General features: G+C 42.6%; 1 protein-coding gene and 1 long non-coding RNA gene across 3 annotated transcripts; one reads left to right on the top strand and one right to left on the bottom strand.

Annotated features, from left to right (window-relative positions):
• The first annotated feature begins 377 nt into the window (after positions 1–377).
• XRCC2 (X-ray repair cross complementing 2) lies at positions 378–12,685 on the top strand. Its single transcript, XM_062568819.1, has 3 exons — positions 378–453; positions 5,056–5,137; positions 11,215–12,685. The coding sequence occupies exons 1-3, from the start codon at positions 415–417 to the stop codon at positions 11,928–11,930; spliced, it is 837 nt and encodes a 278-aa protein (XP_062424803.1). The 5' UTR covers positions 378–414; the 3' UTR covers positions 11,931–12,685.
• On the bottom strand, positions 10,304–26,843 carry LOC134136769 (uncharacterized). Of its 2 annotated transcripts, none has more exons than XR_009957543.1 (4): positions 25,164–26,843; positions 24,016–24,116; positions 11,185–11,312; positions 10,304–10,767 (listed from the first exon to the last, which is right to left on the bottom strand). It is a non-coding gene; the product is annotated as an uncharacterized LOC134136769 (long non-coding RNA). The 2 variants fall into 2 exon arrangements; XR_009957544.1 differs by having other exon boundaries at positions 24,016–24,111.
• Positions 26,844–27,664: the final 821 nt, after the last annotated feature.

The raw sequence follows: 27,664 nt of genomic DNA, 5'->3' as shown, positions 1-27,664 counted from the left end.
GGGCTGAAAGGGGGCCCGCGCAGCCCGCCACGCTCCGGCAGCGCCAAAGAACCGGTCTGTAAGCAGACCGGCACCCTGGAAAAAGCCTCTGCCCCCGCCAGCAGCGGCCGCCCCCGAGGGAGCCCCCAAGCAGCAGCAGCTCGGCACGGCGCAGGGCGGGCAGTCGCGACGTGGCCCCGAGACGGGTCTCGAACCCGCGGTCGCGCAGCACGTGGCGAAGGCGTCCCCTCCCCCCGCCGCGCTTCCTCCAGGGCCGAACCACGCACGCGCGGCGCCCCCCCCCCCCCGCGCTGGCTACGTGCCCCATTGCGCAGGCGCCGAGGGGCGGGGCGGGGTGGACTGCGGGGGGGGCCGAGGTAGCGCGCGTGCGCGGCGGCGGCGGCGGCAGCTGCTCCCCCGCCCCCAGGCCGCGCGATGGGTGACGCGTTCCGGAGGGCGGAGTCGGGCACTCAGGTGAGGCGCTGCCCTTCCCCCACCTCAGCGACCCGCGCCCCCCGGCGCGGCCCCGGGTGGGGGGGGGAGGGGGGAAGCGCGGCCTCTCCCCCGCCCCGTCCCTGCCGCCGCCCGAGCGAGCCGCCCCCGGGCCGGGCGCCCCGCGGGACTGCCCTGAGGGGGGAGGAAGGGGTGCGCCGCGCCGCCGCGCCCTTCCCGCCCCCGCGCGCCGCCCCTCCCCCCCCCCCCCGCGGCCGCCTCACGCGCGGGGAGGGGCCCCGTCAGGCGCGGCCGCCCCGAGGCGCCGTCTGAGGGGCCGCTCCGTGGGGGAGGGAGCGGGCGGGTGGCTCTGAGGGCCCTTCCCCCCCCCTCCCCGCAGTGTTTAACCGCTTCGTTTCGGTGACTTTCGAGTGCGTCGCCGGCTTCAAGCGGGCTGAAGCGCCGCGTCGGCTGCTGTCGTGGCCTGGTTCCCCCCCTCCTCCCCGGGCCGGCTCGGGGGCAACGGGCGGTTCGGCGCGGGGAGCTCTCGGGGTGCCGCAGTGCTGCCCGCGGACGCGCTCTCCCTGCTCCTCTGTGGGAGCAGAAGGAGTAAGCAAGAAGAGATGTTGAACATGGAAGGCTTGGTTTGAATAAATAGCAGGAAACTTAAAATTGCCTGTTCTCCTTCGGAGAAAAGGGGGTTTGAGGTTTTGGGGGCTTTTTTTTCCCTTCCCCGCCCTGCCTCGGTGGTTTACCTATTCGTTACTTCTCCTAGTAATCAGGAAGTTAGTCACTTGGAGATCTGTACGTTGCTGCATCAGAATATGCCACAAAGTGCATGTAGAAGCATAGAAAAATGCTTGATAAACCAGTACTTATTTCTTGTTAAAGTTCCACCTTCTTAAGCCTTTTTGATGCATAAAGTAATAATAATAATAGCTGTCCAGTATCGGCAACCACACGCGCAACTTCAGGGCATGAATCCGGCTGCGCCTTCAAGCGGGTCGGTGTGTTTGTGCGCACCAACCGGGAGCGCACGAGGTAACGCCCGCCAGAGAGGGGACAGGCTACCAAGCCTGAGCGATGGAAGAGCTGATAAAGGATGGCAAGAGAAAGAATAAGTAACGTATTAAAATACAGTGCAGAACATTGTGAAAGCCATGGAAACAGAAGATATATTTAAAATGTTATTTCCTCAAGTGGCCTCACGTAAAATCTGTATTTAGTGAGGGCTGTACTGAGACTGTAGTCATCTCAGCAATTATTCTTTGGCACAATTAATGCAACAAATTAGAACTTCTTAAAAAAATACCTTTGTTATGTCATAGTAAAATAAATGATAAATTACTAGCATGTATCTTTGTGCCCAGAGTTTACAGAAGCTCGGTTAGAGTGGTTATAGTGGTTGAAAATTAAGTTTTGTTTCATACTTGAGATACATTTATATTTGTAAATAGCCCATAGGTTAGCTCACAGCCTCTCACATAGCTGGAGTATTTAATTTGAATTTCTTTAACATTTTAATGAAGTAATATCTCGTTTCTGACAAGACCTATATGCATGCCTACACTACTGCATTATGCATATACTATATGCATAGGTCTATTGAAACCAATATAGTATAAGTGTAATACATTAGTCAGTGGGACTGCCCTTATGCATAATTCTTTATTAAAAAGATGGAATTGATAAGTTATAAAAGACATTGTCAAAATATTTTTGAATGTTGTCAGCCTTGTCAGTAATGAAGTTTAATCCAATCATTGCCAAATTTAGGCTGTATATCTTACTTTCTACATGTGACTGTCCACATATGTGCAGAAGTTTCTTGGTAATGCAATTTGACTTTTCAAGAACACATAGGAAGAGTGGAGACCTACCACTAAGAAGCTTGCTAAAAGGCAATATCTTATTTAGAAAAAGATAGCATTATGAAGGAAGAAAGGAGCACTTGCAGTTAAATTACATATTCTGAAGTCTCTAGTATGAGAATTGAAACTATATTTTTTTTCAAGTTCTTCCCATTCAAAGGCTTCCTTCAGTAGTGTTGTGTTTGTGTCCTGCAAGCTATCCACACCAAAGCGTACGGCATCTGGTTTCCACCATGGAGATCACCCCTTTAGTTGCCATAGATTCCTTTCCATTCCCCTCCCTCCCCCCCCGCGTTTATGGACAAACACGTAAAAAGGTAAAATGGAAACGCTTTCCCGGGAACACAGCCAAGATACTGGATAGCCTTTGCTTATTTGAAAAATGCATATTGTCACTAACTTTAATGTCTACTGGGCTGAAGAATTCCTGACTTACATCCCATCTGGATACAGCTTTGCTTCAGTCTCCTTTGTGGTAGTGTGGGGAAAGTTTTGTTGCGTTTGAAGCAAAATTCTGAGTTGTTTCTGCCAGGAAACCCTGTTGTTCACAGCATGACACTAATGAGGCAAGTGCCTTTGGAGACTCTGTTTCAGAGCTCGGAAGTAAATACAAGTTTGATAAAAACACAGGTGCACTATCATCAGTGAATTACCATAAATTACCTACATGAGCACTACTCAAAGTAAGCATCTGTAGTTATTTAAAATGAATAAATAAATTTGTCAATTCAGTAACCACAGATTCGTATTTAAACTACAACGATCAATCCACTGATCCAAAGGTCTGGCAGTAAACTGGAAGGGTTATGATCTAAGAGGCAAGAACTCCCTTATTTCCATAAAACAAACAGCATACAGAATGTAAAATAAGTTTGGGCATAGGAAGCTGCAAGGCTTCGGTGTCCGGCCTGCACAAGAGTGCCCAGATCATGTCTTGGTGCCTGGTGTTTCCGGCTGCCTCACAGGGCTAGTGGCCCCCCGGGCCCAGTGGTACCTCTAACCAAGCCACCCTGATCTCCGAGCAGTGCTTCCTACCGCTAAGAAATGAAGGGCATCAGAAACGAGCAGCCTGTGGCGGTTTTCCTCTTCCTCTCAACTTCACAGCCTGAGGAGCGGGTGAGAGATTTCCGGCCCTTCTGCCCACGAGCGCAGACCGCAGGGGGAGGCTCTCCTCTGTGGTGGCCCTGCATTTTTCATGGTGGTGCACCCTGTGCACAGGTGCTACCTTTGGCAGACCCCTTGGTTGGAGCAAGCTGCTAGCATATGTGCCCCCAAACAGTATCTGTACTGTATATTCTTGTCTACATATATACGTCTAGTTTTCTTTGCTTTGTCCAGGTCATAGAAGTCTATTTTTTCCCAGAATAAGAGTTTGCTATGTATTTTATATATTGCATAAATGCATGAAGCATAGTAGGAGGCTCCACAGATCCAGAGCAAAGTCAACTCAAGTGTTTTGATGATCCGTCAGTGGACATGTCAGAAAACTCTTTTGAATGTCTGAATAGGCAAAGGCAAACACATTGACGTTTTGTTAATGGAAGGAAATGTTAAAATGTCAATGAAAATGTCACACTTACATTCACATCATGACCACTTGAAGTAAATTCAGGATCATTTAATGGAGTTTTATTCTACTATTAAAGGCAAACACACAACTGTTCAAACAACTTTTAAGAATTCAGAGCAAATGTCGCTCATGGCAGGCTGGAAAGCAAGATAAGGCAGTGTACGTTTAGAGTTTTGTGCTCGCTGCTCATTTGATGACAGACCATAAGGAGGATGGGAGAAAGCTGAACAGAATTTTTTGTTTTGTTTAAGTCTTTAAATGACAGCTTGACGTCTTGTAGATTGGAATATTTGGCATCAGGATACATGTTACGGCAGGGCTTTGAGCATCCCAATAGTGTCCTTTCCTGTGTGTTTTAATGCACCTGTGGAATAACATCTCTAGCACTGGGTAAGGTGTTTATTCTTGGATTATGAATTTATGCCAGAACTACACATAACGCAGGCTATATGAATACCTGACTACTTGTCAGTTTAAAAAATTGTCCAAGAACTTTGAACTAAACTGTTTTAAAATGGACCTGTTTTGTGATGGGTTTTTGAATAACATGGTTTACAAATGCTAACTTGCTTTATGTATATGAACTTGCTTTAAAAAGGTTCTTGGAAGAGCCACTGTATGTTAGCTACTATTAATTTCTGCTGTATTTGAACAAGTAACTATGATATAATAGGATTGGTAGCCTGTGAGAGTCCAGTATGTATGCGTATTTTTACCTGAAAATGAGCTGAGAGATTGACTCAGGAGGCTAATAATGGGTAATACAGTCTGCCACCCCTCAACTAGTAGTGTGTTGTGGCGGTGATGGCTATTACAAATGATCTTCTTTCCCTTTGTTCTGTAAAACAGCAGCACTGCTGCATGTCAGGGATTCCCTTTTGCTAGTGTACCTGTCCAGCTTTCTTTTCTTTTTTTCTTCTTTTTTTTTCTGGCTTTATTTTTCCTAAGATATATCAGCTCCTTATTGCCATAGAATCAATCTGTATGTTAACTGCTTGTAAGGAGAGAAACTTCTGTTCATATATTCCGGACTATGGGTTTGTGTATGTATTTATGAAAGCATTTTAAAATGAAACCAATCTTTTGATAGGGCTATCACAGAAAACCTGCAGTTCTCTGGTTCTGTGTGTAACTTTTTAGTTTGATTCCCAAGCTCCACTGGTTTTAGGTAACAGTATGTCTATTCTTTCTTTTCTTTAAAAGCTGCTTGCACGACTTGAGGGCAGAAGTTCTCTGAAAAATCTTGAACCTTATCTGTTTGCTGAGGAAGGATTTCCCATTCATGGTAAAAATGTATCTTTATCTTATTTATGGGAAAATGTCAGTGTAAATATATGCTTATCTCTGTCATATTGCTTTGAGAATACAAATAGGTCTTTTTTGCCCTGAATTCAGAATTTTAAGTGTTGATGTAATTCACTTATAATTTAGGCAAACTAGATAAAAAGGAACAATACAGAATCAACACATGAACACATAAATAGATTTAAAATATCTAATTCACAGATATCAAAACAGTTGTAGATGATGAAATATCAGCACGTTGGTATGTTTCTGGTAGTGTTTCACAGAAATTCATTCTGATTCTGTCATGTAACCTTTTTATCAGTGGTCTAAAAACCTCAAAAAATCGTCACTGTAAAAATTTGCAGAGAATTTGAAGCTCAATACATATCAAAGAGCTCAGTGGTATGGAATGGTCTGGATCAGTTAGTAGAATGGGCAAGAGCAAATAGTATATTTTAATAAAGCCAAGTCATCAAACCTTACATTTTGGCCCCACAAATACAGATTATACTTAGATGATGAAACTTCAGAAATGATTATGTATTGAACATAGATACTAATCAGCTGAATGAGTTCATAGAGGATGTTATGATCAAAATGTCTTATTTCTTAAGTGAATAAATAAGAATTTCAAGTGAAAGTAGAGGAATTGGGCTACCTCTATTTGACACTGGTGCAGTAATTTTACAGTAGGCTCTCTATTGCTGGAAGATTGGATGTTTTAATGAAATAAATTACTAAGCTTAAACATAAATTAACTCACTTAGTAATTTCTTGATGTTCAAGAAGTTAGACTGTTTTTTTCAGATTATTTGAAATTCAGCAGATTTCACAATAGAAGAGATTACTGTGCATGCATACACAAATCTAGAAATATATAGTAAAAAAGATGCATGAATGGCAAACTTAGAGGATCATTTGTGAGATACCACAGTTGCTGAATATATATATATGAGTGGATTTTACATGAGAAGTATGTGGCTGCAGTGGTTATCAACATACTTCTCTGCAATTTGAATTCCCACAAATTATAGAAGGACCAGAAGAAATAGCAGAAAAGCCAATAAAAAGAATCAAGATAATTGGGTGAGAGATGATGCTTAGTCTAAAAATGTAGTTATTGAGAGACCATTCATGTATATTTTGCAGCACTTGGGAATACATTAGAGCTTTAGCGATGTACAATTCCTGCCCCCAGACATTTTAAATATGATGTAACAAAGATAAAGAGCAGAGAAATATTGGTAAGACAATGTGAACAGAGCAGAGAAGGTTATTTAAGTACTCTCAATTCAGAACTGTTTTGTTACCCCACAAAAATTAAGAACCAGCGGTGAAATTGAGATGTGCTTTAAAAAAAGTTCCAGAAGTCTCAACAATTCTTTTTTTTAAGATGAGATATTTTTCTCTTGAAAAAATAAAATAATAGAAAATATTGATCTTCTGGGCTGTTTTTTTGAGCTTTGCACACAAGAAACAAACAGTTGAGACTGACCTGGGCATATTTTCCTAGGACAGACTAAAAGAAGCTTTCATGGTGGTCAAGAATTGCCCTTGCTGTCACAGTTAATGGTGTTATATAATTCCATTCATAAAGTTACCAACTTCAGTCTTAAAACTATCTAGGTTTTTTGTTTCTGTCCAGTGACAGAGGTTCCAGAATTGAGGATCCATAACTTCAATTCTGAGATAGCTGGAAATCATGTAAATTCACTGCTAGTTCCTTACTGTGCCAACATTATTATTTGATTTTTAAACAGTTTTGCTTTTAACAAATGGCATCAGTCAGTATCTGTATTGGTCGTGCTTTTTGGTTGACACTAATGGAGCTGCATAAGATGCCAGCACTGATTTTTAACTTTATATGTATAAATGGTCTTCACCTTTTTCTTAAATTTTTGTGTTGTCTTTTGATACCACAAAGTAGTTCTTGACTATAGACACTGCATCTATTTATGCGAGTCCACCTGTTGTTTTGATATTTTTTTTATTATTCAGTCATATATCTCTGTTGCAGACCTGCCTTTCCATTTGCCATAAACTTGGTTTTTAGTAAGTCACTCTGGAATGTTACAATGCATTGTCCATGAAGTCCATAATAAACAGCTCTCAATGTAAAATAGTATATGATTAAAACAGTGCAAAAATTTAAGTTATTCTTCTTCCTGATGGCATTTCAAACAAAGCAACACACACATATATATATATGTATAAGTTTCAATAAACTATGCAGAGGTTAAATCAGGTTAAATCATAATATGTATGTCAGCGTACTATAAAACAGGAGCAATTAATATAGGCACTGCTGTGATACTCCAGTCATTGCATCTAATTACGATGGAATTGTATGTTTAAGAACACATAAGCACATTAATTACACACCGTTTGAGCTCTTCTGGAACAGAGCAAAAGTGGCATGAGCTTTTAATAATCTTCCACTGTTAGCAGTCATATTTCTCCTTATGCCACTGGTATGAAGGTGTGGGTGTCGGTATTAAGCTCTGATGTTCAGCTGTAGTATGACACCCGAAATTGATTCGGAATAAACATTTTGCCCTTTTACTCCACTTATAAATGGTAGAAATATTATTGACAGCTTCTGCCCAGTATTGTAAATTAGTAGTCCAGTAACTTCAAGGTATCTGATGGTGTGACACCCGTAAAGCTATTGCCAAGTATTCTGTTTATAGCTGCAATGTCAGAAAGTAATTTTACTAGCATTTGCTAGTGCAGTGATTACCAACAAAACTTAGACTCTACTAGTTCAAAGATGAAACTGAATTTACGACCAGGACTGAGCACAATGTTTCGGTTGAAAATAAATTTATTAATATTGAAGTTTATCCTGTTGTTCTCTTCAGTCTGCTCACAGCGGGAGAGCTCAGTTTTGTGTGTAGGTGAAGCTGCTATGAGCCAAATAATGTGTTGCCATAGACAAATTCACTCCTTAAAATGTGCTTCTTGAACTTGTCAGTGTTGAATTTCATCTGAAATTGTTCTGCACTTCCATCTTGTTCTTGGCGAGTCGTTACGGTCTCAAGTCTGTATTAACTTAGTTTGTCTTCGACACATTTTGGCAAGCTAATGGAACATTCGCCTATTGGTATTATTCCTGTCAGGCAACACCAATTCATAGTGGAAAAATCCCCTTTAACCTTCTTCCATGTTAAAGTGACTGTTCCTATCCTGACTCCCAGACTGTTTCCATCCTTTGACACTATCTCTTTACTTATCCTCCTTTTAAACTATTTTGGCATTTACAGATGAAAATATATTAGTAGGATGATGCTAGTACTGATCACTTAGTTTCTTCCGTGGCCTCTTGTCAGAGCGTCAGAGGCTTTTTGACGACATTGTTAGCCACACTTCTTCCTCTGCTGTGTCATAATTTGTCTGCTCTGATCCAGAAGGATGAATTTCCCCTCTTTATCTTGCTGTAACAGCCCAGTTCCTAATTAAATTAAACCTTACATTTATAGATGATGCTATAAATGGCTTCTGTTTTGCACCAATTCTTCCTGTGGGCAGCTTCTTTGATAATCATGAAGACACAGAAATCCCCTGCTCTCTTGAGGTTTTCTTACTGTCCAAACTGTTACTCTCTTCAAAGTATCAGCATAACTTAAGAGTTTTAGTCATACTACAACCCAGATATGTATCTTGATCAACATTATTGAACAAACTTTGAAAGGTGTTTAGCTGTCTTACTGTTAAAATTTATAAACTACCATCACAAAAAAATCTTTAAGAATGATTTTTTCATTTGCTTATCATTTTTATTTAATTTATGCCAATTCTGCAATAAAAGCTCCTCCAGTGTTCGGTGAGTTATAGCTCCATTATGTAAAGTTTTATAGGAGGTAACACACAGACTTCCTGATAAAACATCTTTTACGTTAATGAGGTCAAGTGTGCACTTCACAGAATAAGTTTTTTTTAAATCACTACTGAACACTGACTCAAATCTGCCCAATGCTGCTTGTGAATGGGCATGTAGAGTTGCTCAGTTATTTTTTAACAAGTCGTAATCTGCTATAAAGGTTGTTGTAGCAATCCATGTTGTGTATTTGCCAAACCAAGTCATTGATCTGGATGGGACGATGCCAAACGGAGTGGAAAAGTCATGCACAGAAGCCATTGGCAGACAGAACATATACTTTGTTCTTTCTTTAGAAGGGCCCTACACAATTGTTCTAAAATATTTCGATAGACTTTGCAGTAGGAGGGAGGAACTGACCTACCCAGCATATTTCAAAGGACTTCTTGAAGCTGGTGTCATATTGTAACAGGGCTCTGCTGTATCACCAGCACTGTATATGTGACACAGAGCAGCAGCTGGCTGCAAGTGGCAGAGTTGGATATTGCCACCTTTGAACACGAGGGAAAGATGAAGACTTATATAATATGAAGTGTAGTCATCTTTAGTCTCAAAAGTGAGGGAGACCAATTCAGCTCAGATAAGTAAGGGTTTGGGAGACAATGAAGGGGTTTTTTAAATAAATTTTGAAGTATCAAATGTTCAGGAAAATAGGACTGCAGTTCTGGAGAACAGATAAACTTCATAACCGAGAGGCAAGAGGTCTGTGCACCACTCAAACAGACAGAATTGTTGAATCAGGTGTAAATTGCTTTTGATGCTTGCAACATGTGAAGAAAGATCATAGTCTTTTCCCTATTACCCCTCATCTCAAGCTGCTTCTTGACATTATGTGCACCTACGAACAAACAACATCCTCTGGAAGCTGGGTAATGACTTGAAAAACCCTGTTAACTCAGGCAGGCAGAAACTTGTTTTAGTAAAGTTGCAATTAATTCTCTGTTCTTGCATCCCTCCTGTGGAAAGCTGTTGTGTCATTTACACTTGCCAAGGCCATAGGAATCTACCAGCTTCTTGCAATTACAGTTGTGTGATTCTTCTTCAGCTAGAGAGAATTGAACTGTCCACCTTATTGCATGTGCTTTACCCTTCTGTGTAAAATCTAAAATGTCATAAATAAGTAATCTAGTTTCCTAAACTAGAAATTTGTAAAGAGCAACTAATAAATAATGTTTTTTAAAAAAAGTCTTGCTCTGATACACATAGGAAGCTTTTGGAAAAGAGTCCAGATTATCTTGCTTTCACATCTCATGAAATAAACAGTTCCATAGAAATGGGTTATGCTTTTTTATTAATGTTTTAAATTTATGTGACACATTTTATTGACACATAATGATCAAGCAGTTAGGCTGAATCCATTTATGAAAAGAACCTCTGTTTCAGGCAGTAGAATGGCTACCTGGAATTAAAGGTATCTGTTATTTCCCCCTTGTCAAAAGAAGCAACTGCATATTACGATCACCATAGAATGTAAGTGCTAAATAAATATACTGACATTCTCTTTACTGGTCGCAGACTCCTGCTGGTGTCTTGTGACGTGCACAGATACTAAACAACCACATAGCAGACATGAAATGCTAAAGGCCAGTTCATGCTTCAAAAATAGATATGTTGCCATGATTTGTACCTCCAACATGTCTTTTCTTTTTTCCTTCTGTTTCCTTCTTTATTTCTTACTTTTGTGTCTATAGTGTAAATATATGGTGTCTTAGCAGGTCCTTTGTGTAGCAGCTTCCTCTTCAGCCTTCTACCTGTAATGATAGAGAGGTCATGTAATCCAGTTGCCAACCTTGTATAGATATTGATGTCTTAGCTGAACTTGTATTTCATGATCGCTGCTTTTGGGGAGCCATGTTAGGAGGGACAAGGAAGAAGGAGAATTCCATTTTTGTTCTATTTGAAAAAGCACTATGAAGCTGCAGGGCTTCCAAAGCTAAATGCAGGAAAGTAGTCCTCTGTTAGTGATTATAATGAAGTTGCCATAATCTAGTTTAACTGGAACTAATAGATGAACATTGTGAGGTCTCTAAGTAGTTCTGAAGCCTAATTTTCAAAAGTAATGAGTGCTTGCACTTCCCAGTGAAATAAATGGGTTGTATGTATGCAACACCTTTGAAAATTGGTTCAGTGAGCACTGATAATCCTCTGTGCGCTAAAGATGCTCTTACCTGACAGTTTGCTTCTTTGTTTCTGAACAGGAGATGTCATTGAATTCCACGGTCCAGAAGGAACAGGAAAAACAGAAATGCTTTATCACCTCATAGCCCGCTGCATCCTTCCAAAATCAGGAGGAGGACTGGAAGTAGAAGTCATGTTCATTGATACAGACTATCACTTTGATATGCTTCGTCTGGTTACCATTCTTGAACATAGATTGGTGCAGAGCACAGAAGAAACGATAAAACAATGCCTGGGAAAGCTTTTTCTTGTTAACTGTAGTAGTAGCACTCAGCTACTCCTCACTCTTTATTCTTTAGAAAACATGTTTTGCACTCACCCCTCTCTCTGCCTTTTGGTTGTAGACAGCATATCAGCTTTTTACTGGATAGACAGAAGCAATGGAGGGGAGAGTTTTAACTTGCAGGAGATTAATCTGAAGAAATGTGCTGAACTTCTTGAAAAGCTTGTAAGAGAATATCACTTAGCCCTGTTCGCAACAACACAAACAATCATGCAGAAATCTACAAACTCTGCAGAAAGCTCTTTTTCTTTAAAACTTCAGCAAGAAACTGATACAGACTATAGGCCTTACCTTTGTAAATCATGGCAACAAATGGTAACCCACAGGATATTTTTTTCTAAGCAATATAACTCTGGCAACAGCAAAACTTTTTCATTCACATCTTGTCATATCAAAAAAAAGCAGATAGTAAAACGGTCATTTAGTATTGCAGAATGTGGAGTTCAGTTTTAACTTCTTTGCTTTTAAAACGGTGGCAAATTTCAGAGCTTTATGTAGTTCTAGTGCTTTTTAGACTGGTTTATTGTCTCTGGCTGAGTAATAATTTTTGTCATCATTTACAATTTAGTGAAAGGCAGAAAGCTTAAAATGTTTGAATTACTGTAGAAGTTCAGTCTAAACCAATGAGGAATGTTGAAATTATTTGTTTGTGGTTAATGCATAAAGAGATTAAATCAAGAAAATTAAAAACAAAGTCATTTTAAACTCCTAATATCCCTTAGTAACGTGACCCAAGTGGTATGCAGCCAAATGCACTAACTTTATTTCTAAGTCTTAATGCTATTCACTTCTCCTCTTCCAAGCTTCAGAAACTGGAACCTAGTTGTCCGTGTGGGAGACTGCAAAAAGGCAAGAGTTCGCTCTTTATAAATATTGGTCTTGGTTCTTTCCCAGTAGCCTAAAGCGTATGAAATGCATGCACTGCTTTGCCTAGAGAAGAGGAGTAATTTTCACAGCCCAATAAATAGTAAATAGTAGTAGTCCTCACCATGCTTCTTGAAGTTTACACTCCCCCTGTTTACACTATCATGTGCTGGCAGAAGCAATGGATTGCAGGTGTTTTCATCCTTACAAACATCTGGCTTTGAAGAAGCTAAAGCCATTGCAAACATGGAAGCCCAATTTCCATAACTGAAGAAAAGACCCAGCCCTGTATACCGATGAGTTTGTTCTGCATGCAGCAGTTTAGCCTTGATCTTTAAAAGTGAAGAAGGTGGGGGGGTTGGGGTTTGGGGGTTTTGGGGTTTTTTTTTTAGGTTATATGCACAGACATAAATTTCTTCCCTGCTCGCCCGCATTATTCCCTCCCACTTCTTTCCCTTCCCCCATGCTTCCTACAAAATCCAGGAATGCCTTGCCTCTGGTCTTTACCAATATGTATTTGCCACATGCAGAACATTTGTGTGCAGGATTTGGCACGCAACGTGTTGCAACTCTGGCAAAGGAGATTCAGAACTTATGGGAAATGCCCTACAGTTCTGGCAAGGGGGACCATATTATTTATTAACCTAGAGTGCCCTTTGAAAGCTTCAAAGTACTTTACAAGAAAGAAAATTGCACATAGTACATTATATAATACAAAAACTTACATTAGCTTACAAATTTAAATTACTCAAACAAGGGGAAAATATTTCTCACAGCAATATTTGTTCAGTCATGTTGCACAACATGCTTTATAGTTTAGATTGAACAGATTATTAATAAGAATGCGTATTTAAGAAGTATCTACCATAGTATCTTTTTGAGGGAGATGCCTTAGAAAAGTCTGTTGTGAGAATCTTGCCATTTAATTTCCAGACTTCTGAAGCCAGCCTTTTTAAGTTGAATGTATATCTAGATTCCCATATACATATATAGGTGTGCATACTCAGACTCCTGTATATAGGAGTGTATAGCCGTACTGTTGTTTATAGAATTAGGCATCTAGGCTGTTCAAAGTTGCTGAGCAGCTATGTGTCCCTCTAGCCCAATATGCTGCCTCTAACAGCAGCCAGTACGAAAGGCTTTGGGAAGAGTATGAGAAAAATCTGTTTTCATTGGCATGTCCTCCAGCTTCCCACAGCTCGAGGTTTAGGGAGCTCTTGACCAGGGTTGCCTTCAGACCACAGTGTTTAATGGCCACTGATCAAGCCTATCCTCCATGAATTTATTTAAACCATTTTTAACCTGTTTATCCTCCATGGTTCCACAGTGTCTTTTTGCAATGAATTTAATTTAATTATTCTTTCTATGGAAGAACTTCTGCCTTTCTTTTCTCATTTTCTACTTGCCGTCCGATCGTTTCTTCCTGCCTTCCAGTTAGTTCTTCTTGTGTGAGATGTAATGAGTAAACTTTCCTTTTCCCACGTCTCTGCAGAGATGATGATTTTGCGCACTTGTCGTTTCACTTGTGCTTTCTTTCCCATCACCACCATTATTTATTTCAGAACTCTTGTGAGTACACAAATACAGGAAAAATGTGTAACTTACCCATTCAGCCTAGACTGGACCAGAACTAGATGGTTTGAGATGTATGGACATTTAACCTGGGAATTATTGTACAGGTCGTAGATGCATTTTTGTACAAAGTAGGAGGATTTAAATACAGCTATAAAACTTTTAAAGACACAAATTGTAGAAAGACTATAATTTCTACTTTTAGAAAGTCAGCAGTCTCAATTTGCTTCAGGGAGTAGAGTTCTAGTGAAGAAAAAGTGCTTCATAAAATCATATTTGCTAAAAGATGTTTTTGAGAGAAAAAAATGAAAATTATGCTGGAAAAAAGCTTTTATATTTTTCACGATGTATTTTATATTTTTCATTGTACTATAAAATAAAAGCCTAAATTGAAGTGAAACTAGAGTTCTAATTGATTTAAAAAGTTTATCTCAGAAAACTTTGAAATCTATATTTTTTTTTTACTTTGAATACAGATTTTTTTTAATTCTCTAGTAATTTTGCTATTCATGCTCTGCACATTTCTGTTCGATACCTAACCGGTCCAGCTTTCAAAGCTACTGAGCAGCTGCATTTCCGTGTGAGTTTGTAGCAGGCATAGACTGTACAATTTGGGAGTGCACTGATCTCCTCTGCCAAAATTACGCCATTCAGAAAAATGAACCATTAGGATGCAATACTGAAAAAGATGCAATGATAAAGAACCTGGAAAGCAACAATTTGCCTTGTACCTTCATTAACTGTGGGTAAAAAAAAATGTGGGTTTTTTTTTTTTTTTACCATTTTTTAATGGTGAGTGAAAGGTAAGTGCCACTGCGTATTGCTAAGGGTGAGCAAGGACTGTGCAAAGATCTCCCTAAACTTGAATAGATCCAAGAATTTCTTAGAAATTAAAATCTTTTCATGTCAGTATCATTGTTTTCAGCTTGGGGGTGTATTATTAAAGATTTTGCATGCACAGGAACTTGTTACATTCCTTAGATCTTTTTTTTTGTTGTTGTTTGTTTTGGGTTTTTTTGTGCTTTGTATGCAACATTGAATTAAAGCAGCAAATTTGGAATATAGAGGAGCTGGTTCACCCTTCTTTTTCCCCCATTTTTGTTAGAGAATGATTTTTAGCAAAAACAAATTAAGCCATTTTGTGGGCTTTATTTTTAAACAAACCAATATGCTTACAGATGCCTGCAAAGAAAATATGATTTTTACATTCAGAAAAAAGATTTTTGTATTCTGGACTTTTTTTCATAGAGCAAATAAAAAAAAAGTTTGCTTAGTTTAAGTTTCTACTTGCACATAAAATTCAAGTGTCCTTTTTCTTATATAGTTAATGCCAACCATTTAATTCTCCACAGAGTCTGGAAATGGCAGAAGATAAAGGTTCTCCTGTGGAAACATATGCACGGCTGTACTTTTACTGGAGACTAACGGGCAGAGGCAGAAAGCAATACTGTTTTGATGGCTGCTAGGCACAAGTCTTGGACCGTATCACAGAGGGGAACAACATGACATTTTAGGTTTTTTCTATGGCTGCTCTAATCATTGTCTTTATGCCAAACTTAATGTTCACCTCAGGAGAAAGCCATGCCATGTCACCAAACTTGAGCTCATTTGGGAAGGTCCAGTGAATCCTCACTTGCTTAAAAGCTTCAGACAGTTTTAATGTTTTCAATGACCATAGAACAGCATAGCTGCTACATGTTTTGGAAAGAGGGGAAAACACTGGAAGAGACTGCAAGCCTCTGGCAGTGGAAAAATCCTGCCAGCTGAGAAAGGAGCATCAGTACAATGCATCTGCATGTTCTTCTGGATGGAAAACTCTGGCGCCCTAAAGCAGACCCTGAAATTAAAGGTCTAGCCTAAAACGAGACAGTACAACGGCACTGAGCTATGAATAAAGTATATCAAGACAAAAGGATTCTTATATTGAACTGTTAACTAACATGTCTGGCATGTTAATGCTTTAAAATATAAAGGAGTTGACCATAGTTGACCTGCAGGTTCTTCCCACTGAGGGATGAAACAAGTGATGGAGTCAACTATGTAGATGTTATATGGCTTATTATAAAGATGGCATAATATCCTGCTCATCTAGACTCCGGAGGAATTAAATGCAAAACCTTCTTTTCGTTCTTCTTTTTCTCCTTGCAGCTCCAAGTGTCTTCCTGGCAGTCAGCACTTAGCACCAGAAGTAGTCTCAGCTTTCTACATCAGAGCCTTGCTTTAGTGGAAGTGGATGGTTTTCTGCTTTGCTGAGCATTTATGTGCACAGACCTTTTATTACCAGTATTACTACTTAATGTTACTGAGATACTCAAATAGAAGAGAACTGAACACCTCAGTGTAACTGGTAAGTAGTTTTGGGGGCTTTGTTCTATTTGCAGTCAGGAATAATTTCACATTAATGTAGATGGTTTTGAAGAACCGTGGCTGTGGCTATCCTTGTGGAAAATTTTGGCAGCCTTCCCTCTCCTTTCATAGAATCATAGAATCCGTAAGGTTGGAAAGGACTTCCAGAGATCATCCAGTCCAACCCCCCTGCTCAGCAGGGTCACTTAGAGCATGCTAGACAGGGTTGCATCCAGGCAGGCCTTGAAGATCTCCAGAGAAGGAGACTCCAAAACCTCTCTGAGCAACCGGGTCCAGTGCTCCGTCACTCTCACATGGAAGAAATTCCCCCTCACGGTCAGGCAGAACTTCCTGTGCGTCAATGTCTGCCCATTGCCTCTTGTCCTATCACACGGGACAACTGAAAAGAGTCTGTCCCCGTCCCCCTGACACCCTCCCTTCAGGTACTTGTACACACTGATAAGATCCCCCCTCAGTCTTCTCCTCCCCAGGCTAAACAGGCCAAGCTCTCGCAGCCGTTCCTCACAGGGCAGGTGCTCCAGCCCTCTGATCATCCTTGTAGCCCTACGCTGGACTCTCTCCAGTAGCTCCATGTCTCTCTCCTTGTTCTGGGGAGCCCAGAACTGGACACAGGACTCGAGACGAGGCCTCCCCAGGGCTGAGTAGAGGGGCAGGATCACCTCCCTCGACTTGCTGGCAACACTCTTCCCAATGCACCCCAGGAGACCATTGGCTTTTCTTGGCCACAAGGGCACATTGCTGGCTCATGGTCAACTTGTCATCCACCAGCACTCCCGGGTTCTTCTCTGCAGAGCTGCTCTCCAGCAGGTCAGCCCCCACTTTGTACTGGTGCCTGAGGTTATTTCTCCCTAGGTGCAGGACTCTGCACTTGCCCTTGTTGAACTTCATGAGGTTCCTCTCTGCCCAACTCTCCAGCCTGTCCAGGTCTCTCTGAATGGCAGCACAGCCCTCAGGTGTGTCAGCCACTCCTCCCAGCTTGGTGTCATCAGCAAACTTGCTGAGGAGGCACTCTGTCCCCTCATCCAGGTCATTGATGAAGAAGTTGAACAGGATGGGACCCAGTCCTGAGCCCTGGGGGATGCCACTAGCCACAGGCCTCCAGCTAGACTCCACGCCACTGATGATGACCCTCTGAGCTCTGTCTTTCAGCCAGTTCTCAATCCACCTCACTGTCCACTTGTCTAACCCTCACTTCCTGAGCTTCTCTAGGAGGATGTTATGGGAGACAGTGTCAAAAGCCTTGCTGAAGTCAAGGTACACAATGTCCACTGCTCTCCCCTCATCTACCCAGCCAGTCATTCCATCACAGAAGGCTATCAGGTTGGTCAAGCAAAGTGCTTTCACACTCTGCTTTGTATCCTACCCCAGGCAACTGCTCTGTGTACCTGTGTGGGCCTCAGTGCTCAGGGATAACAGTGTCCAGATGTCAGCTCCTTGCTGAATGCTGGTTAAGAGCCATACTCTGGATCTTTGCACTCTCATGCTCCAGAAGAGCTGGCACACCCAGTAAGCTTTTTAAGCGAACCCTTTCTGTCAGGCTTGTTTCTCCTGCATTTAAGCTGGGCCTGTACTAAAGACCTCCTAGCCTTGGGGCTCCTCCCCAGGGACCTGGGGAAAGATCAAAGAGGAGAAATCTTGATGTTCAAGTACACAGGAAGGACAAGATTTTTAGGTTTTTGCTACGAAAAAGGCCAAGCAAGGTCACGGGATTCCGGGTAGCACCAGGTAAGCCTCAAGATCTCAGAGGTGGCTTGCTGAAGGCCGAGGGACAGGCTTCAACATTACCTTTACCAGCCATCCACATTATCAAGAGGCGATTTTGGTGCGAGATAAGCATGTGTTCTCACACAGCAGCATACTCCTGAGAGAGATGAGCATGCTCAAGTGGATCCTCTGCACAGATCTCAAGAGCTCTGCTCAGACTCAGTCACAGATCAGTCTCCAGGCAGACACCTCCACTGACTCCCAGCCTTCTCATCTGTAATGCCGACAGCAACACTGTGAAGATCAGGAAACACCATTTGTCTTTACTGCAACTCACTGAGACTATGTGCAGTAGTAGCTGGTGCTGGGCATTGTCACCTGGAGCAGCTTAAGGAGTCTTCTGCATACCCAATGTGAGAACACTGGTCACTGAAAATGCACTAGCAAGTCCAGCTCTCTGGAGTAGCCAGTCTGCCAACTGCAAAGCCTTCCTCGAGCCTCAGCCAACACTTCCTACTACCAGCTCTTGGCCAGCTGACCACGAATCTCTTGTGCTGTGTGTTCAGCCCCTGTGGATACCACGTGCAACAAAGAATCCCTGTCCATAGCAGCACGTAACTTGAGGAAGTCTCCCCTAGTTACGTTACAAATATATGCCGTGTTTGGACTGTGCAATGAATGAGTTTACAAAATCAGCGTATGTTAGGAGAGATGTTGTCAAGAGGGTTGGTAGATTTATGCTGAGTAAAATCTTAGGCAGTTTTAACAGTTCTGAAGCTGCTTTTGATTTGCAAAATTTTATCAGCATGTTTTTCTGTTAAAAAATAATTACAGAAGTAAGTAATTAAGGCCCCACATGGCATAATTCACCAGGCACAAATAAGGTTAGTCCCAGAGAGACCTGCAACTTGCTGTAAAACAGCAGTATCAGCGCCAAAACTTTGACAATCCTCACAGGGACTATAAAACGGGATTTTAGGTACAGAAATCACTCTAGTGTGTCTCCGGCATTGTAAGGCCAGGAATACCTTCTTACCGCTTTGCACGGTGGCAGCTGTGCCATCCAGCTACACAGGAAAAGAACGAAGCCAGGAAGCTGCAGAGGCAGCCGGTGGCTACTGCAAATAGGAAACCCTCATGGGAGAGGATGCACTGGCAGAGCTGCCATCCTGCTCCTCTAAACCCTGTGGAGCTGGTCCAGGGCAAAAGAGCAAATTGCCCATGGGAGCCCCTCACACAGCTCCTTCTCACCGGAGATGGGAGATGAGTGGTGCCAGGTCACCCCATCCTCATGACCGGGAGCCTTCTGCTTATAAGTTTGTCACCTAAATTTCTTTTATCCCTTAATTTAACCCCCTAACTTTGGAGTTCTCATTGAGACTATTCCCACTGCTTGCACTTTAGTTATGATAGGTATTACTGACACTTTTGGGACAAAATATTATTGCCCTACAGTGAAATTATACTGATGTTTTTATTTTTACTCATCAGAAAAAGTGATGGTGTTAATAAAACTCATGAAGCCTCTAAGCAAACGATACAGATGAACCGTGGGGGCAATGAAGCTGCATAAGCCAGCAGAGGCAGGCATTCAGCTTGGTCACGCACCTAAAGGAAGGGGCTTATTGCCTTTAAAATTCATGGAGGCACTCAAAATACTCCATTATAATAGAGGGATGATTAATTGACGAGCCTACTCCCAACACAGCTTGCAGATCAGCACCGCACAGCCTCCCCATTGAGTGGTATGGCCTACACAGCTGCACTGAGCATGGAAGCCTGCAGTCCTCAGCTAGAGATGCACAGCACGAAGGCGCGAGAGGAGGAGGGCTGGCGGAGAGGCTGGTGCTGGCTCCTTGAAGAGCCACCCTTCCTGGCCTGGGAAGAGCAGACCTGTCGCATCCTTAGAGGACGTTACCCAGCATGGTGGCAGTGGCTACTCCAAGCACCATAGCTAGTCCTCCAGGACCACAGCTCTACACACGTGTCTGTTTTGGTGAGATCCTGTGCTTGTGTTTTGCTTTGGAGTTTCTTCTGTTCTGTAAAGAAACTTAAGTGGTTTTGCTACTCTGAATGAAGAGCAGAGGTTATATTTACCGGTTCCAGTGATATTTTACCCAACTGTAAAAGTATCAGCAATGTGAACGCTAAGAATTCAGAACTGTGTAGCAGAGTGCCGAGATTTCAGAGAGACCTTTTCTTTTCTTGTTTGTTTGGGTTTTGTTGCCACAAGAAAATATCTCCCAGAAAGCAAAATTTCCCAATACTTCCTTTTCTGGTAAGTCATATATTGTGTTTGGTTTCCTACCCACATGACATTTGAGATGCATAAGGGACAGAGCTTCTGGACCCATTTTCTAGACTGACTCCATACTCCAGATTGGGTGGTGGTGCAATTACCCAGTACTAGTAGTGTTGTTCTGCTCTTGGATTGATCAAAGGTACCTGGCAATGGCAGAAGTAGGAAGGAGTACTAAGAGGGCTCCAGTGCAGGAGGACCTCTAGATAAATAGCCCAATATTTAAATAAACATGCTGGATATGCAGAAAACAGGATTCTGCAGTGTCTGAAAGCCAAGAACAAAACTTTGAACTCTTCCTTCTGAACTTCCACTTTTACATATCCAGCAGCACTGAATTGGAGCCTGAAGATGGAAATGTGCAGACAGAGAACACCAAGGCTGATTCTCTTTCTCTCTTTTGATCCTAAGATCTGTTTTTTCTGAAGCCAAGGTCTAGCTTATAGTAAAATAATAGTAACAGAAATGAAATGCCTTTTGTTAGGATAAGATATTACAAAACACTAAAGTTTGAGATGTTCTGAGTTCCCAATATTTATATGATTGGTACCTGGCTAATACTCAAAGCTCTGCTCTGAGAATCTCAGTGTCACAAAGTGGAGTAGGCCAGTACTGTAGGTTGGGTCCATGTCCATCTCCAACCACCAGCTCAAGTCGTAAAGTTGCTTATTTGCTGGAAGTCTGCATTCACATTCACAAATATAAGCACCAATACAAGCACTCCAGAGCAACCTATTTATTTAAATGCTAATGATTCAAACATAAGCTGAACAATAAACCTGTCAAGAAAAACAGATCTAAAACAATGTGAAGGGGCACGTACTGACAAAAGAGATGGAAAGATTTCCCATGTGAATATAAATAAAATTGAAGACTAATAATTACTTTTAAAAGCCTTACTAGTTTGGAGATGCTGCCCCTCGAATGATAGATAACTCATTACTTATAACCAGCCTCCGGATATCTTGCTCACAGCAAACTGTTTAAATTATGTAGATCTTGGTCGTTTTTATCAGTTCTCTTTGTCAGATAATAAATACATTGTTTAATTTGGACTTTGCACCAAAGCTATCAACAGAAATGCATTACCAAGTGTGCTGCTTTATTGGCACGACTCAGGGACCTCAGCATAGTGAGAGGGATCCCAGCTACAGAACCTAAGTTAAAGTTACCTCCTGCCAACCCACCACATGCTAAATTCCAGTAAATTGCTTAATTAATGTAACAAATGCAAATGACATTCTAGTCTGCACTATGGGTAGCTGGAAACACCCTCGCGTACATAAGCAAGAACACCTTGTCCTTTGACAGCGTGGCCTAGATTTTATCTATTCCTTTTTGTCAAAGGAGGGATCACTAAGAGCTCATAAGTGCACACCTCTTTTAAATTCTCCCATTTCATTGTACAGAAAGTATTTCTGCTTAACTATTTTGGTACTCTCATTTATATTCTCTATTTCTAGAAAGGTTCATGTTTAATACATGAACAGTTCCAAGGAAGTCAACGGGAAAATTTAGGTTTAAAGTTAAGGGTGTGCATACATCTTTACAAAGTCGGACTGGACTTTCTATCCATCCCCAAAGCTTTTCTCCAGCTGTATCTGTCCAAACACATGCATCCGAACCACATTTCTAGCACACTAGTCCATTATTCCTCTGAGTGGAAAGTTGAAATCCACAATTTAGCTGTATGATCATCCTATTAGCAGAATGTATCTTGCTTCCTTTCTCCTGTTTCTTTCCCAAAACACCGAGGACAAGGCATGAAGAAACCATTACAGTGGCTAGAGAAGAGCTTGCACACTCAGAGATGATTGCTGCTACCTGGAGAGGAAAAGAGTGTGTTGGCTGTCGCTGTTGATTACGCTTTGATTTGGAGGTCTGCAGAGGCATCCACAGGTTCACTGCACAGAGGTGAGTGACCTGTTCTCATCCTGCAACGGCTTGCATTCACTTCCACCTGGTTTTCCATCCAAATCCATGATCTAAACATGAAGAGCTCTGTAACCTTTTGCCAGTCTTCTACACGTCTCATACTCCGGTCACTCATAGCTCTCTCGTGTCTAGCACAGTGATCGTGTTTAGCGCACTCCTCTTTTTGGTGTTAATGTTCCACTCAAAGCACCCAGAAAAATAAAATAAATTGGGCCACGGAAAAAAAGTAGCTGTGTATTTACTCTCTCAGTTTCATTTCCTCCACTGCAAAGGATGGGCTAGTCTAAGACTCCATAAAGATGTCTTGCTCAATAGAAAAGCACAACTGCTGCCTACGTGATGTTAAGTTATAAACTAACAGCATTTTCTGCTCTCACTTAAGCCAAGAGGAGTCTCTTGTGGTTATAGCAAGGGAATGAGAGACAAGCACTGGGCTACTCTTGGCTCAACTAGTTTTTTTGCTTGTGTTGGACATGTGGTAACACTCCCTTCATCAGATCCAAGGTCCTAAAAGTAATTTGTTTTCATTTAAAAACAGAAAAGGCAGTACTACTGTACTACCACACGTCCTGGGGAATGCTGCCCTATGGACAAAGTCTATCCCTGGGTTTCAGGATAGCTGCTTTGGGTCCCATAGCTTCCTCCCAAATCTCAAGCTCCTCAGACAAATATAAACACATTTTTTCCAACCTTTGCAAGCAAGCGCTATTGCTGGTTTGGCAACTACAACACCCAGCACAGTGCCATCGCCCTTACAGGGCCCTATCAGAGCCATGAGGACACAAAGATCTGCTCACATAGACCAGCCTGTGGGATGGTGCCTTAATTTGTCCTGCTCCTGTAATCCATTAATTTCTTTAAAATGGGGTTAGTCAGAAAACTCTTACTCAAGCATTTTGCATCCAGTAAGCCGCACTTCCTGGTAGAGCTCATGTGAACGTGGTCTCTGACTGTGTCCTTACATTTTTATTGGAGAAGCAGTTAGGTAAAGTTGGTTTTCCAGAGCTACCAATACGTTTGTGAGTCCTCACAACCAAGAAATACCTGATTTTTCTACCCGCAGTTCCTCCTGCAAAGCATGTGAATGGTTATTGGGCACAGAGTCTACACCACGGCACCATGTATGCCGCCGTGTAGTAAGGGGACGTTTGCCTCCAAGCAAACAGTCTAGCCCGGGGGCAGGTGGCTGAACAGCAGAGCTTGTTTTAACTTGAAAACACCACTAAACCAGAGGTTTATGTGTGGTCAGGGCTGGAAAATCTCCGGGCCCATGTGCTTGGCCTGCCTCACCCAGCTGTGGGAGGACTTTCAGCTGTGGAGTAAGTCCTCCGCAGAAGTGTCTGCCCACGGATTGATGTGTTTAAGCACTAATTATTGGGCAAACTGTATAAGCAGTGGCAGGAGTGCCCCCCCCCCCCGATATCCAACTGGTGGAATTAAAACATAGCAGTCAAGAAAATTTTTGAAGGACAGCATATCTAGGCAAGGGCTGACATAGGCTGCTCAGTGGTTTTCTCTCTCACAGCCATTTCTAAAAAGGTAGCAAGATCCATAGTCATCACCTGGCATCAAAATTTATAGCGTATTAATTAACAAAAGAGAAAGAAAAAGCCCTTTCTCCTCCAAGTCATAGATTCTAGGCTGCCATTGAATGTCAGGAAATGTTCCCTTCCCAGCAAAGGATGTAGGTTAAAAGGTTATCTAATAACCTATTTTTAATCAACCTTTCTGGTTGGTTTTGTATTTAGAATAACTGCTCTAAATGATTGGTTTTGGTCTGAGAAAGTGTTTGCTTACCTGGCTCCTGAGCTCTAGTCATTAACTTTGATGTTCTCCTCGGAGTATTCCCAGAGCACGTGGAGGGGACCCATTGCAGCCTCACTAACTACACATCTGACCTTAAAAAAAAAATCAAAATCAGATGTTGCTCTTTATCTCTTCCAACTCCTCTCTACCCAACACCCAAAAGTTTTAAAAGCCCTACTTAAGGATGTCTCCATTCCAGTGATGGAATATTCTTTAATATTTTAGAGCTCTGACTTCCACGTCTAAAAGTCCTAATTAATCTCACCAGATAAAACCTGGCACAAAATGGCACAAGTGAGAATAGCTCCATCCTTCCTCACAGCAATCATGTGCCAGCTCGTCTTGGAGCTTGTAATGATTTACTGTAATAGTTTTAGGCCCATAATGGGGCCAATAACTGGCATCTGGAAGCTGTGAGGCTCTTTCCCAATGGATGCTATTCACATATAGTTATTTAATTAATTAACAGCTCCACTAGCATAAGCCAGTAAAGGGTCCATTAAAGTTTTTTTTTTTTAACATCTTCCAAAGTAAGAACATATGCTGCACACTGCTTTTCCCTCGGAGGGTGCTTAACGTTGCAACCTGTTTATCTTATGACTGATTTTCCAATTCCACCTTAAGCAGCTGCTTTGCGCTTGCCTTTCGGATTCAGCGGCGCGCCGACTGCCCGGCGGTCGGCGGGAACAGCCGCGGCGCGGGCTACCCGCACGCGCGCGCCGCAGCGCGAGCTGCCAAGCCCCGGCACCGCGGCCTCCGCGCGGCCCCCGGCCGGTACGTGTGCCGCACTTTCACTTGCCCGTTTCTGTGCTGGCAAAAATAATGATAATAATAAGGTGGAATATTCATTTGGAATAAGCAAAATATCACTGGGAAAAACGAATCCTGCCAGACACTTGAGGGAGTTGGTCAAATTTGTAAAAAGCATTTGAGAGCCCGGTCCCATGTGAAATGTGGAAAAGCTATCAGGGGGCCAGAAAAGGAGCCAAAATGGGTTTGGTCTAGTTTCAGTGCTAAAGGATTTTGCTTTCCAGAGTATGAAGATTCCTATTCCTTAGGTTGAATTAAATGCAAATCAGAGCCTAATGCGACTGCTGATGGGTGCTGGTATGCAGCGGGGAGCAGGATGGTCCACAGACCTCTCTCCTCCTGCAAGGCAGCTGAAGCAGAAGAGGAGTGACTTCCCTCGGCCACTGTCCACACGCAGCTCCTCCATGACCACGCAGCAGGTCTTGTCTAAGGAGCTGCCCCGTAGGGACGTGGTAGACGTGAGACGGGAGAACCTCCGACAAGGCGGTAACGCCGTTCAGTGGTAACTGCCGAGAAGAAGCACTGCTAGCATAGCACGGCGTAGCGCAGGCTCCCCGGCGCTGCTTGATGATATATAGGACACGTCAAAAGTTACATAAGCAAAATCCTTTCCTCTGGCTTCGACGTGTTGTGTCGCTCCCCCTCCTGCTCTGCCTCCCTCCGGCCCTCAGCGCAGCCCTCTGGCTGCAAGGCTTTCCCGGCGTGCCACGAGCCTTCGGGAAACAGCGGCGCCCTGCCGCGGCTGTCGGCCCGAGTCCCTCAGCTGGTGCCTCATCCCCGTGGTCCAACGTGGCAGAAACCCAGGGGAATGGCAGCAAGAACTTGGTTTGCTGCTCTTGTGAGGGAGATGTCAGGTTTGCTTTGCTTAAATGTCAGGTGTGGATGAGTGAGGAGGCATCCTCGACTCACACTCTTGCCAAGGTAGCGAAACGCCTCAGGCCTGGCAAGCCAGAAAGCTTTGGCACCTGGCTCACTTCCAAGTGCAACTGGGCTTCCGAAACTGCTCTTCAGCCCAACTCCCCTAAAGCAACCGGCCCGCCAGGGCTTCTGGAGCCCGGGGAAAAGCGCAATGAGTGGATCTGCCTGCTTACAAAATGCCATGGGAGTCGCTACTGCCTCGCAGGCAAACCAGGGGCTGCGGAAGAGATGGTCCCCACTTTTAGGCAATTGCCTCATGGTTAGCACTCTCCGGGAGTTGGTACACGGGCTGCATTTTGTCGCCCGTGGGAGGACGTTCAAACTCACATCTCCCACTTGCCTGGGCAACACCTTACCTGCGGTGATAAGGCACTCTCCCCAGGTAGAGGGAGAAGGGGAACCATGCTTTCCTTATTGTTTGGCTGAACATGGCTCTATGACCTGTAATTTATACAAAGTCTGTAAGCAGTCCCTGAAGCAGGGGCCAGAACTCAGGCTCCCTCCTCCCCAGTAAGTGCCATAACCAATAGGCCATGCAGGGTCACCTCAGCTAACTTCATATATCAAGTAGCTAGATACCTAGATGTCTCACGCAGGCAGCAGAGAAACAGGCATTTCTCATCCTGAAAGGAAATGAGTATCTCTCTGGAGTTTCTCTTCTTTTCTGCTGGCAGTGAACGGAGCCTGGGGTGACTAACAGTGTCTTTGAAGTCCAGTTGTTCAATATCTAAATTAGGGCAGATGAGTTCCCCCTTTCCTCTCTCCACACCTCTCTTATGTGCTCCTATCCCAATGAACCTTTCACATTGCTGCAGCTCTAACGAGAGGAACTGGGAGCACAGGGTAACCCTGATCCCATGCTGAATGACCAAGAGTTTAGGGGGTTAGGAGGCTCATCATGGAAGGGAACTGCAGGCTCGAACCATCTCTAGAAGTACTCCTGCTACCTTGCTGAGCATGCAGAGGAGATTGCATGACATAAGAACTCCTTTCCCAGCTGTATTTTAACAGACAAGAGTGACCACTCCTTGGTTCTTTGTGATAGGTGCTGTATACACCTATCTTCTGCAAAGAAATGATAAAACATTATTAATTAATGTTATTCAATACACTGTGGGTGGTTTCTGCTTTTGTGGCAAGCAGAGCAGATACAAACCTAGTTTGACTTGCTATTTCGTTTTGATGATTTGTACTGCTCCAGTACTCCAGTGAGTATGCGCTTTAAAAATGAGTCAGGTTTAATGCTACTCATCCTCAAAATATAGAAGTATCTCACAGTAGCCATGACTTCAAGTTTCTTGGTTAGTGTTCATGTGCAGATAACAAATTATCTCAAGATGGAATGAAGGTGAAGCACACATACGGGCAACTTAAAGTAAAACTTTAAGACTCATACATAAAGTCACACTTGAAAAACATACTCAAAAATTCAAACAGGTTAAGATCAAAAAGCGCATTCTGCAATAAATATATTCCTGAGTAGACTTTATTTCATGAGAAAAATCCATATTCTGTCATAAGTCTCAACACAATTTTCTTGATCAGCTATGATCATAGATTTTGACCTCTACAAGGTCATAGACAAGTCCAAAGACCCAGGATGGGACCTTTGTATGCCAAGTTCCTACCTCCACATCTTGCCTTTAAAGCAACCTTCCATTTCTCTTCTATGTTTAAAACACATTGGGCTGAACTTATGAGAATATTAAGAGGTTCTTTGGTTCTCTGTTGTGGAAGAAAATTCAGTCCACATCCTGGGAACTTCCTGGGATGGAAACACGATGTCAAAATTTTCTAGTTCTAGTAGTGTCACAGGAGGATCAGAGAACATCCTTAAAATCACAGAGTAGTACTTTCACTGGACATATGCTGTACAACATAGAAAGGAAACTCAAAGGATTAACAGCCATCA

The sequence above is a fragment of the Rhea pennata genome, chromosome 2, assembly GCF_028389875.1.
Source record: "Rhea pennata isolate bPtePen1 chromosome 2, bPtePen1.pri, whole genome shotgun sequence".
Classification (NCBI taxonomy): Eukaryota; Metazoa; Chordata; class Aves; order Rheiformes; family Rheidae; genus Rhea; species Rhea pennata.
This window is presented reverse-complemented; position numbering and strand designations above follow the sequence as displayed.